This window comes from Zerene cesonia, chromosome 6, assembly GCF_012273895.1.
Source record: "Zerene cesonia ecotype Mississippi chromosome 6, Zerene_cesonia_1.1, whole genome shotgun sequence".
Lineage (NCBI taxonomy): Eukaryota > Metazoa > Arthropoda > Insecta > Lepidoptera > Pieridae > Zerene > Zerene cesonia.
Window position 1 is genome coordinate 1,630,256 of NC_052107.1, and position 11,784 is coordinate 1,642,039.

General features: G+C 34.2%; 1 protein-coding gene across 1 annotated transcript; it reads right to left on the reverse strand.

The window, feature by feature from the left end:
- Positions 1 to 1,477: 1,477 nt before the first annotated feature.
- On the reverse strand, positions 1,478 to 10,952 carry LOC119840434 (retinal dehydrogenase 1-like). Its single transcript, XM_038367047.1, has 11 exons — positions 10,926 to 10,952; positions 8,812 to 8,916; positions 8,054 to 8,321; positions 7,453 to 7,569; positions 7,019 to 7,206; positions 5,114 to 5,216; positions 4,678 to 4,862; positions 4,030 to 4,194; positions 3,515 to 3,672; positions 2,305 to 2,379; positions 1,478 to 1,599 (listed from the first exon to the last, which is right to left on the reverse strand). The coding sequence occupies exons 1-11, from the start codon at positions 10,950 to 10,952 to the stop codon at positions 1,524 to 1,526; spliced, it is 1,467 nt and encodes a 488-aa protein (XP_038222975.1). The 3' UTR covers positions 1,478 to 1,523.
- Positions 10,953 to 11,784: the final 832 nt, after the last annotated feature.

Genomic DNA, 11,784 nt, shown 5'->3' on the forward strand with positions numbered 1-11,784 from the left:
ATCGACCCTTGATAAATGAACAGAGTTTGAATTAAATCCGTCCGTTTAAAGTGGACGAAAATCGAGTCTAAAGGAGATACTCATAGGCCCCAAACATACAAGTGAATCTAATAAAAGCCTGTTAAAAATCTCTCATCAATTTATCAGCGATCATGGTTTAAGAAACTTTAGCCAATCTGTATCTATACTAATAGTAATATATTACTAATAATTTCAATTGCAACGGCGACATAATTTTATAAGCGGACCCGCAGTTCATGAGATTATCGTGCTCATTCAAACTAACAAAATCTAAATTAGCAGATTTTAAATATGTTATATTTTATTTGTATATTTATTTAATAGTATCTACAGTTGATAGTGGAGTTTAATAGTAGATATATCGCTGATCTCAGCGAACGTTACATGATTGAATTATGATTAAATGAAGGGCTGTTTTCATAAATATGACAGACATATTGGAAACAAGGTTTTAATGTAACAATGTTAACAATGTTCGGAAATATCTAACGATATTTACTTTTTTTTGATGAAAATAACAATTTAATTTAGTTTTAATTAAATTTCATTACATTGTTACTGATTATTGTCATATTATGACAAAACACAAGGCACCATGTGCAAGGTGCCGGGGAACAGCGCCTCCGGGGAAGTTATAGGTGACATCATGTTGAACATCGCATGTTGCAGCAAATTATGGACATACTATATCTTGTCATAGAACCTCATCTTACGCTTCCTGAGTTAATGGTTTCAATTCCACTTGCGGTTCGCTCTTTGTCTCTGATGACCTTTCAACCCATTTGATAACGTATTTCTGGTATCGATTGCAAATGGACTTTTAGATTGAATTATTCGCCAATATCTATGGAGCTTAAAACAGGTTGAAGAATGTATATCAAGAACTAGAAGATTTTTTTTGATTTACTTTTCCATGTAAAAAAAACCTCCGAAACCTCTTAGTTCGTTTCTATAATTTACTAGCTGCACGCCCCGGCTCCGCCCGGGTGGTGAATTTTCGTAATTGAAATTATATAAACTATAGGATAGTATATATATTTTTTAAGTTAGATCAAACTGAATATGGTGTATTTAAATAATGTCGGTTGAATAGTTTAAGATTCCATTGCGGACAGATAATGTGCCACGTAATTTATACTTATTAAGATTGGACTTACACCGACCGCCGGACCGCCTCCTTGGTACAGTGGTTAATGCGTGAGCGTAGAACCGAGGGTCCTGGGTTCGATTCCCGGTGGGGACGCACAAAAAAAAATGTCTCGGTCTGGCAGGACACAGAAGGCTGATCACCTACTTGTCCCTAAAGAAAATCGATCAGTGAAACGGATGTACATCATCTGCCCCATACCCCACTAGGGGACACGGGACTTCACTTAAGATTGGACTTAGATAAAGAATTTAATATTTTAAAAAGGTTATCAAAAATAAAAGAATAACTTAAAAATATAACAATAAAAGTTTTATTTATCCTTAAGAATCCTAAGCGTGTAGGTAGTTAGATCCTATGTTGTGACTTTCTTTGGTACAGCAATAGTTACTGTTTTCACTTCGAGGTATTCCTCTACACAGTCCTTACCTCTGTAACAATAAAAAAATACATTTTTAATCATTCATTATCACAATCAACGATTAAAGTACTTGGTAAACGTTTATAATTTAGTAAGTTATAGTAGTTACAATGTCGCAATCGAATCAAATTTAAAGCAACAGTTTTATATCGTGTGAAAGTAGTTTTTCGGTTATATGTATCTGAAGTGCAAAGAAGTAAGCTCATATGGAAAGATATAAGATTTGTTTATTACTTCAATATTAGGCATTGAGTGAAGTTTTCTTTTCTAAAAACTATTAGAACAATGTAAAGTACTATTAAACACTAGTAGCGCCAGTAGTATTATATCTTTCTAAGTGGTGTTATTTCTTTCCCTTACTTTTTTTTATGTCATACCGGGCAACTGAGCTGGTGGTTCGCCTGATGGTAAACGATTATCACGGCCCATGAACATTCGCAAAGGTAGTGCCTCTGCGAATGCGCTGCCCGCTTTTAGTGGGTAAGGGAAAAGGAACGAATTCATGACAGGAAAGAAGGAATGGACTGGGACGGGTGAGGAAAAGGAAATAGGCCTCCGGCTCCCCCACTCACCGTACGAAACACAGTGGCATGCCACTATTTCACGCCGGTTTTCTGTGGGGGTGTGGTACTTCCCCGGTGCGAGCTGTCCCAATTCGTGCTGAAGCGTGCTCGACTCCCACAATATACTCTAATTAAAATACTTTGAAACTCACCCTTCGCGGCCGATTCCGGATTCCTTGAAACCACCGAAAGGTGCTTGGCTGCATCTATGCAAGTAGGTATTAACCCTAAAAAAATACAAACGTATTAGGAATAATACATAAATAAAAAAACATTAATTCACTCGCGTGATATCCCTCTAAGAGTAGCCTTTATGTAAATCAATGTCTGCACTAAAGTTCATATCGACCATCAGATGTTTGATTAAAATGTCATAAATTAATTTAATTTTTATTAGTATTTTAGTTGTTTATAAGATGAAGAAGATGTTATTTAATTGAAGCCACGAAGACAATATTTTTAATGACGTAATCAATTATGTACCGAAATTCAGAATGCAATTAGAATCTCAGGATATGTTTCTTATGGAATACAGTAATAACATATAACCATAAATTTACTTGCGGTTTAATAATAATAATAATATTTAAAAATAACATTATTAATGTAGAAAACTAATCGTTTACAGCTAAAGTGTAAAGTATAAGTTTTTATGAAATTAACCTTTATTAAAAAAGGACTGGGTATAAAATGCTAAGAAAAATGTTGGGAATGTCGGGTCGAATAATAATATAATAATAAATTGTGCTGCTATAACAAATTATGAAAACGTGTTTCCAGTCTCAATGTAATTTTACATATTTTATACTCAAAAAATATTAAGCCTTTTCGGAAATTTCTGGTTCTTAAAATTTTTCTTTTATCTTACGATATTTCCAAGATCGGTTAATGTGGATAAAATACAGCATTTTTTTTTATGTCATAGCAGGCAACTGAGCTGGTGGTTCGCCTGATGGTAAACGATCACCACCGCCCATGAACATTCGCAGAAGCTCAGACGTCTGAGAATGCGCTGCCCGCTGTTAAGGGATAAGGGATAAGGAAAGGATGCTTGCTGGATGATGCATGCTCGACTCCCACAATAATTAAATAATAGTTAAGAATGCTCATCCTTATCCAACTTTTGGAAACTTTCTTGTATAATAGTTCTGTTCTAAGGCCACTGAAAAACTGCGTTGCTGCGTAGGCTGAGTGGTAACCTCATTTAGCACCACTTTGTCTCCTATTTTGTTTTTCTTTCTTTCAATTGTGTTCTTGTGTATTAATTATATTGTTTTGTTGTTTGTGTAACTTTGTGTAGCCGAATAAATGTTTCTTTCTTTCTCTACTGAGATAATGCTCAAGTCTAATGGTTGAACTTACCATACAACACCAGCTTCAACACTCTTAGCGAACTGAATGGCGGTGTTCACATTGGTGGTGAAGATACCGGCTGCGAGACCATAGTTGGTTGCGTTCGCGCGGTCAATGACCTCATCCAATGTTTCGAACTTCAGGATGCTCTGCACTGGGCCGAAGATCTGTGGGAATTTTCATATTTTTTGTTCAATCTTTTTCATTCATTTCTTTGGTGGGAATTCGATGGAAATTGTTGGAATTTTATTATCTTTGAAATTATAAGATGTTTCTAGTTTTCAAAGTTTATAATTTTACGTGGTGTTGGTTTCATCAAAATATTTTTATTTAAATATATTATACATACATATACAATATATTGTTTTCCTGGCATATAATTAATAGGTACTAAAAGTATACTATATATATAGGTACTAATAGAATTACATAATACTTATTTTACTTTTTATTTATTTAGTGGTGAGATAAATATCAGCCAAAAATATGAGTAAATAGTGTTTAAATTTTTAATTGTGACTCACTTCCTCCTTAGCAATGGTCATGTCATCTTGGACGTCAGCAAAGACAGTAGGCTCGATGTAGTAACCCTTGCTGCCAGCCTGCTTACCGCCGACCAGGAGCTTGGCTCCTTCCTGCTTGCCCTTCTCAATGTAACCTAGCACCTTCTTCATCATACCCTCGTCAATCTGTAAGATATTATATTATATTATGACATTTATAGTAGAGATACGCAATTTGAATAGTATTTATAGGTCATAAATTTACTATTTTTGCCATTTCAATGTTGTTGCTAAATTATTTTGGAAGGATATCACAATCTTATGGATGAATCGTCGTCATCGGCCTATATATTATGTTAACACTACAAGGCCTCCTGTCAGTGTTCAGGCCATAAACCATCACCTAGAGCGGGTTGGTCATGTCACATCATCGAACTTTTAATTCTTGCACATGCCGGTTTCCTTACGATTATTTTCCTCACCGTTTCAAGCAGTGGTCATGTGAACGATGCACAGATAAATTGAAAAATCAATTTACTTCTTGCACGCTCGTCCGGCCTCGAACCTCCGACTTTTCGATTGAAGTCCGAAATCATAACTACTAAGCCACCACAGCTCATGCTACATGTGTTATGATTGCATTGCAATAAATGTACATAATTAAAGTACCTGCGGTCCATGCTGAGTAGTAAGCTCGAAGGGATTTCCCATCTTCAAGCTCTTAGCCATTTCAACGGCACCCTTCACGAACTGGTCATAGATACCAGACTGCACGTAAAGACGGGATGCTGCGATGCATACTTGACCCTGATGTGTGAACACTCCAACTGCTGCGAATCGAATGGCTGCAGCCACTGGAATTGAGAATTGTAAGTATTGTTTACCATTCAGGGATAACGCAACCAACCAAACGCAACAACGCAAATAACCAACGGTGAAAGAATTTTTCAAACAAACCAACAAATTCTTAAGCTGTTAATTATTAAATTTGTCTATAGATAAGTAAGGATATGAGTCTTTGGGATACATGGAGGGATAACTCTAAAACGTATGAGAATAACTAATAACTAATAGCATATAGTTTAAGTAAATATAGACAACTCACAGTCAGCGTCATTCATGATGACAAGCGGGCTTTTCCCTCCCAACTCCAGAGTGATTCGTTTCAAATTATTGGCACCAGCAGCTTGTTGGATCAACTTGCCAACCTATAATAAGGATAATGATTAATGAAATGAGTATGAAAATTGAAGGCTCTCGTGCCCTAATAATGCTATAATATCCCGGGATTGGCTGCGAACATCAATCTTTTTTTATACTTTTTGATAAGACAATGAGGATCCTCGCTTCACTTTTTTTATGCTACATAGTGTAAAAGTCGTTTCCCGTTGTCAAATATCTAAATATTTCAATGGATAATACCTTTCCTTCCTTTTAAATGATTAATACATTCCCATAGAGTTTATCCACAATAGCTATATTTGTTATAATTAATTATTTAGGCGGAGACTTGTTTTGTAAGCATTTAAATTTTTAACAAAATTCTCCTAATTGAAGCGGCGACTATACTAAAAAAACAAATAAATAGTTAGGCTTAGACGTGTTCCAGTTTTTTTTACTTAAATAGGAGTATGTATATAAATTCAATAGTTCATTTATAAAAATTAATAATGTTTCTAAACTACAAATACTAACTAAAAATCAATTGAAACTCATTTAAATTAAATTAAAATCTTAATGCAGTTATTATCTCTTATTGTATTCATCTAAACTTAGTATTAATAGGGTTGCCATCATAAATCTGGGGTGAATGGCCTGAATTGGACTGATAGATGTGTTGTGGGTGAAACTAAGTGAGGAACATATTCAGGCGCTATTTTTAGGAATTTAAAATGACATACTGGTATTGTACATAATACTTATTTAGCAGCTTTTGTTCTTGAACATTTATATCAACAAATAGAACGAACAGTAAGACAACTAAGCCTTTTCGATAAACTAATACATACCTACAAAATCAGGAAGCAATAGGGATGTCAGGTTTCTGATTCTTATTTATCGTTAAAGATTTAAGTTCTGTAGTGATCAAAGTACTTATCAAATACAAATAAAACTCTAATATTGAAGTAAAACCTTTTTAACGGATTTTCAACGCATTCATATATCATACATAACTTTATAAATATGTTTCCACGCGTCCACTAACTCGGCAAAAAGCTTTGGTATGTATAAATATATTACGCGATCAAATTTAGTTTTAATGAAGCCGAGTTCAAACATCCGTATATAATTCAATATACTTGCAGAGACAGAGCCGTTTCGGACGTATCGTAGGGAGTTACCATACTGTTCGTTATTTAGCCAACTGTGATATAACTTTGTTATTCATTCTTATAACAGAAAAATAGTCATTAGAGAAACGAAAAAAAAATTAAATGACATAAGACAAAAATTCAATAGATACCTTTGGATATATATAAAAAATATATAATTTGATGTAATAAATTTGATATTGCTACACGTATCTGCTAATTAACGTTAAAACGCACTAATTGCCTCGTAAATAGAAAACTGTCTGGCCATTTGTATTCCTTACGTGTATGTTTATGGAAGCGAAATAGGGATGACGTCGTTTTTCCAAATATACCTACATGTCCTTGGTACAGACTTTCTGTTTCAAGTAAATTGAGCATCGAAATTCATGGAGCGATTTTCGAGCATGAATTGAATAGGGGCTTTTACTCAAGAATCAATGTGATTCATTTTTAAACGTACGGAAGGGCATGAAAAATTTTATACGTGAGTCGGATTCGTATCGTGACGTTTCGTTATACCGTAGCTACGCTCTAGGCTATTTTTTAGACGGGAACGTCGAAACGAAAGAGGTTTGTTGTATGAACTGCATTTAATTTAAAAGGAATAAAATATTCAACCAGGATTCGATTAGTTTAAGATACAGTTCAATTAAGAACTTCCTTTATTTTTAGATACGTCGGTTAAAAGTGCTTACTTCAAGGGAGCCAGTGAAGGAAATCTTGGCGACATCAGGGTGGTGGGTCAGAGCGACTCCAGCGGTCTCCCCGTAGCCATTGACGATGTTCACAACACCAGCAGGCACTCCCGCTTTCTGGAGGAGCGATGCCAGATACAGGGCGGTGAGGGGCGTTTGTTCAGCTGGCTTTACGACTGTTGTACAACCTGAAATTGTGAAGTTACCTTGTAGTATTTGTGTTAGTAAGGATTGAAGATGCAGCTTTCTAATGGTGAAAAAATCTTTGAAATCGGCCCAGTAGTTTTTGGAATGTTATCTTTGAGCAAATTTTTTTTTCTGTTTAAAGCTTTTTCCCTTCAGGTGGAATAATCAATATGTACATATGTTTGTTTACAGGATTGTTGTATGGTATTGATGTCTAGTTTTAAAATATTTATTTTTGAAGAAAATACCAGCAGCGAGCGCAGTGGTGACCTTGTTGAGGAACATAAGGATGGGCGCGTTCCAGGGTAAGATGAGACCACATACTCCCACGGGTTGCTTCAGGGTGTAGCAAAATACATCTCCATCTATAGTAACAATAATAAATTAATAAAAACACTGTGATGTAACTGTTTAGAAAACATATTGACTCGGATTGGATCGCAAGTCTAGTTGAATGAATAAATGTTTGCTTTTGAAAGTATACAAAAATGAGATTCCTATTATGTTCTTAATCAAACAAATATTATAACGTGTACGTGTAACTTCCACTTATTAACTGTTGATCGTGACTTATTCCACATAATATAGACTTTATTGATCTTGAAGTGATTGAGAAATTGACACTCAATTTTACCGAATTCTCTACTCATCTCTAAGAATAGTCTAAGTACAGAATGTAGTCGAAGCATTTCTCTGTTTTAAACTATAATGAAAAATAATCTATAAATCTGATCAATTAATTCTGATTAACAAGTCTCCTATTTATTTTGTTTAACCGCTATTACTACTATTAAGAATTCTAATATTCTATTTGCCTGAGTATCATAAGCGAAATCTAAGGTGTCTTACCAGCTGGAATAGTGTTGCCTTCAATTTTGTCCGCTAAACTTGCAGTATATCTAATTTCATCAGCTGCACTAGTCAATAGACCTTTACTCATTTGTAATACCATGCCATTATTGTAAGTCTCTAGTTCTGCTAGATAATCGGTCTCCTCTTCTACCAGATCTGCGAATCTGTTCAGGATCTTTCCACGTTCCCGCGCGTCCATGAGGCGCCATTCTGAATTTCTGGCGAAGGCTTTCTTTGCAGCGGCTACTGCTAGGTCGATGTCAGCCTACGTGTTATATGTTATAACAATTATACTTCTTGGTAGTTTTCAAAGAATAAGGAAGCAAAAAAGATGCAGAAAATCTTAGAAATTGGTGTTTTTGAGAAAAGAGTAGTTTTAATATTACAATTTACCTATTCAGTAGGTGCGCAGGCGTAGGCTTTACGTAGCATTAAAAAAAGTGTGTGTTAATAAATTCCGAATTCAAACTAGTATTACGAAAAACCAATAAGTGTATATTATTGTTTCTACAATGTCGTTTCATTTACAAATTTTGTGCTAATTTAAATTCTCATTCAAGCTAAATCTCCGTGATTAATCATGAATTCAGAATTAATGTTTTCCTGAAATTGGCCGCAGCATCAATGGTAATTTTACGACCAAAATAGGCACTGAGGGTAAAATTGTGCTCCGGAAACTGAATTTGAATCATAACAGAATAGGGGTCTCGGTATAATCGATATCTAATCAAATGTTGGTAAATATAAATACTTGCCTTATCACCCTCAGATATTTTAGCTATAACGGAACCATCGTGAGGGTTATAGGTGTCGAAGGTTTTGCCGCTTTTCGAGTCTACCCACTCGTTGTTGATGAAAAGCTGAAATGGATAAAGGTGAAAATAGATGAGATTTTTATAAGGTTACACTTTGTGGCTATAGAGGCTAATCTCAAACGAACTTTGACCCTCATGTATGTGTATAGATGGATGTATCTACATAAAAATAGCAATTTGAAGGTTAATTTGGGTAAAAATTTCTTCCAGAGAACGAAATGTAGCGAAATAATATTATATTAAAAGAGAGGAGTCAGTTCTAAAACATCTTCATATTAATTCGTGAAGACCATACCGCGTACCGAGTATGCAGTTTATACAGAGAACGTGTTAAAAATACTAATATTGACGTATAAAAACACTTTGAGATACAATATATTAAAAAAACACTACACACATTACGACGCATGACACACACAAACACGCGCGAGAGTGTGTGTGTGAGTGTGTATGCTTTGTGGTTATGATTGAACTTCAACCATTGTCCGACCGCGAATACTAATAAAAATACTAATCATAAGTTTGCTGTTGAGACTGCCTCGCAACTGCAGTGCATCTGGAAGGTTCGCAAACACACATAATGATGATTTCTACCTTTGATAGAGAACGGGGAAGTCGCAACACTCTTTTGATAACAACTTTTGAAGTGATAGATTTACGTATAAGTACGTCAGTTGATAATTTACCAACATTAAATTACAAGTAATTTACTAACACTAGTGGATATATGTTATCTAATAATTTCAAATAAATAAATAAGTGTCAAGAAATATGTTTCATTACTTTTGGTTTTAAATTGACAATAGATTTTCGACAATCAAATAATAAACATTTGCATTTTTATGTAGCTTTTAAATTAGTTTAAAAATAGCCGTTACAGAACTGGCAATGTTTTCCAATAAATTAAAAAAAAAGATCTTTACATTTTTAAACTGGTCGAATATATAAATACGTAGGTGTGACTGTTGACTTTCGTGATACGTGTTTAATTTTTAAATTGATATTCGTCGTAGGTAGATATTCATTAAAATTATTAAATGAACAATACTATTACAGGTATATACTTATATGGAACAATTTTCTTTATTTTCAATATATAAAGACTTTTTAAGGTCAACTCAGCGAATGAGACAATTTGGTTTTTTATAAAAAGTTAAATGGGTGGTATGAATAATATATATTTTTTAATTTTAAATTAATTGTAGTTATCATTAGTGGAATTGTTGGTCTTTTAAAGGATTTTTTTATTTATGCAGTTAGTATAGCTGCATGCCCCGGCTCCGCCCGTGTAGTCATTTACCATAATTAAAATAACATAAAATATCTTTTTTGTTTTCGTTGGATCAAACTGCATATGGTGTGCAAATTTGTTTAAAATTGGTTGAGTATTTTATGAACCCATCACGGACAAACAACGTGACATGTAATTTATAAATATTAAGATTTTTGTCTATCCATCGATCATCAGTACATAAAAAAACATTCAACATTATGTAACATATTTTTTGTCAGCTGTAACAGGCAAGCGATTATATAGCATTAAAATAAACATCTTTGTGTATTATTTGATAAATGTAGAGATAATGTTGTTGTTTCCATTTTAGAGAATGACTGTGCAAAATAGATACCTAACTTACTTTCCGCGCGCGGATTCGCTTGTGGATACTGTACGTTAGAGCACGGATAACAGCTTCCTATACAATTTCCATGCTATTTAACCTCCCTTAGAGATTTTTTAATAAAAAGTGTTTATTCTTCTACAAGGTCTATCTTTCTATCTGCATGTCGTAATGAAGTTCTACAGTTAGTTAAACTCGACGCCATAACGTACCTAACATACTTTCGCATTTATATCTACGCTAATAACACAAAGAAAAAACTTTCGTATTTATGTATGTTTGTAACGTTTTCACGCAAAAATTACTGGACCGATATGAGAAATTCTTTCACCTTTAGAAGCTATTCACTAAGTGTCATACATAGGCTATATATCTACCACGGGTGAAGGCAAACAGCTAGTTTTTAAAGTGTATTTAACAGTTTGATGTACTAACCTTAGTATAATGGATTTGAGGTGCCATGTTAACTAGCACTGCACTTGATAGTATTATCTAAACAAATGGATTCTGCCGTATCACGTTATATACTTATATACGGATCGGTTTTTTGATTAAATAACTATAGATAGTACGTATGTATTTTTAGAGAATGACTAAGCAAATATTCATAACTTGTTTTCCGTTCGCTTCGTTCATCCATACTAATCACGTTATGGCGGTACAATAACAAATTTGACATCTTTATATTATGCGGCCTATTTTAAATTAAGTTTTGAAATAAAAAAGACTATTTCCGTCTTCAAGGTTCATTCTTCTTTACAGAGTGACTGGTGTAACACTCAGACGCGAATGATTATGCAGGATGTGGCGTAATTAATCCTACTATCCTATCCTACTAATCCTACTAATATTATAAATGTGAAAGTTTGAAAGGATGTGTGTGTGTGTGTGTGTGTTTGTTGCTCTTTCACGCAAGAACTACTGAACCGATTGCAATGAAATTTGGTACGTAGACAGCTTTTGATCCCGATATTCCTACAGGATACGGACTTACACGGGTGAAACCGCGGGGCGCAGCTAGTGGATAATATGATAACTATGATTAGAGCACGTTGTAGCGGTTCAGAATTAGACATATTTTTGGTTAATAAAAGTCCTCAGTTTTCGTTATATTCGACATTTCCAAAAATTTAATAATTATACGCTCTTTACCATTTTTTCTGGTGATTCCAAATGAAGGAATTTTATCAATTAATGTTTGGAAAACTATTCCTACATAGATGCGTTATCAAATATTAAACTATAAGGTCCGATTCATTACATCACATTCATTCTACGCACATTACACCAACCT

Bases quoted from the DNA above. Each gene is read 5' to 3' on its own strand.
- LOC119840434 (XM_038367047.1), bottom strand. From the start codon at position 10,952: ATGGCACCTCAAATCCATTATACTAAG. The intron at 7,207-7,452 runs GTATTTTCTTCA...TCACAATTTCAG, and splicing joins CACCACTGCGCTCGCTGCTG to GTTGTACAACAGTCGTAAAG. The intron at 3,673-4,029 runs GTGAGTCACAAT...AAATTCCCACAG, and splicing joins TGACCATTGCTAAGGAGGAA to ATCTTCGGCCCAGTGCAGAG.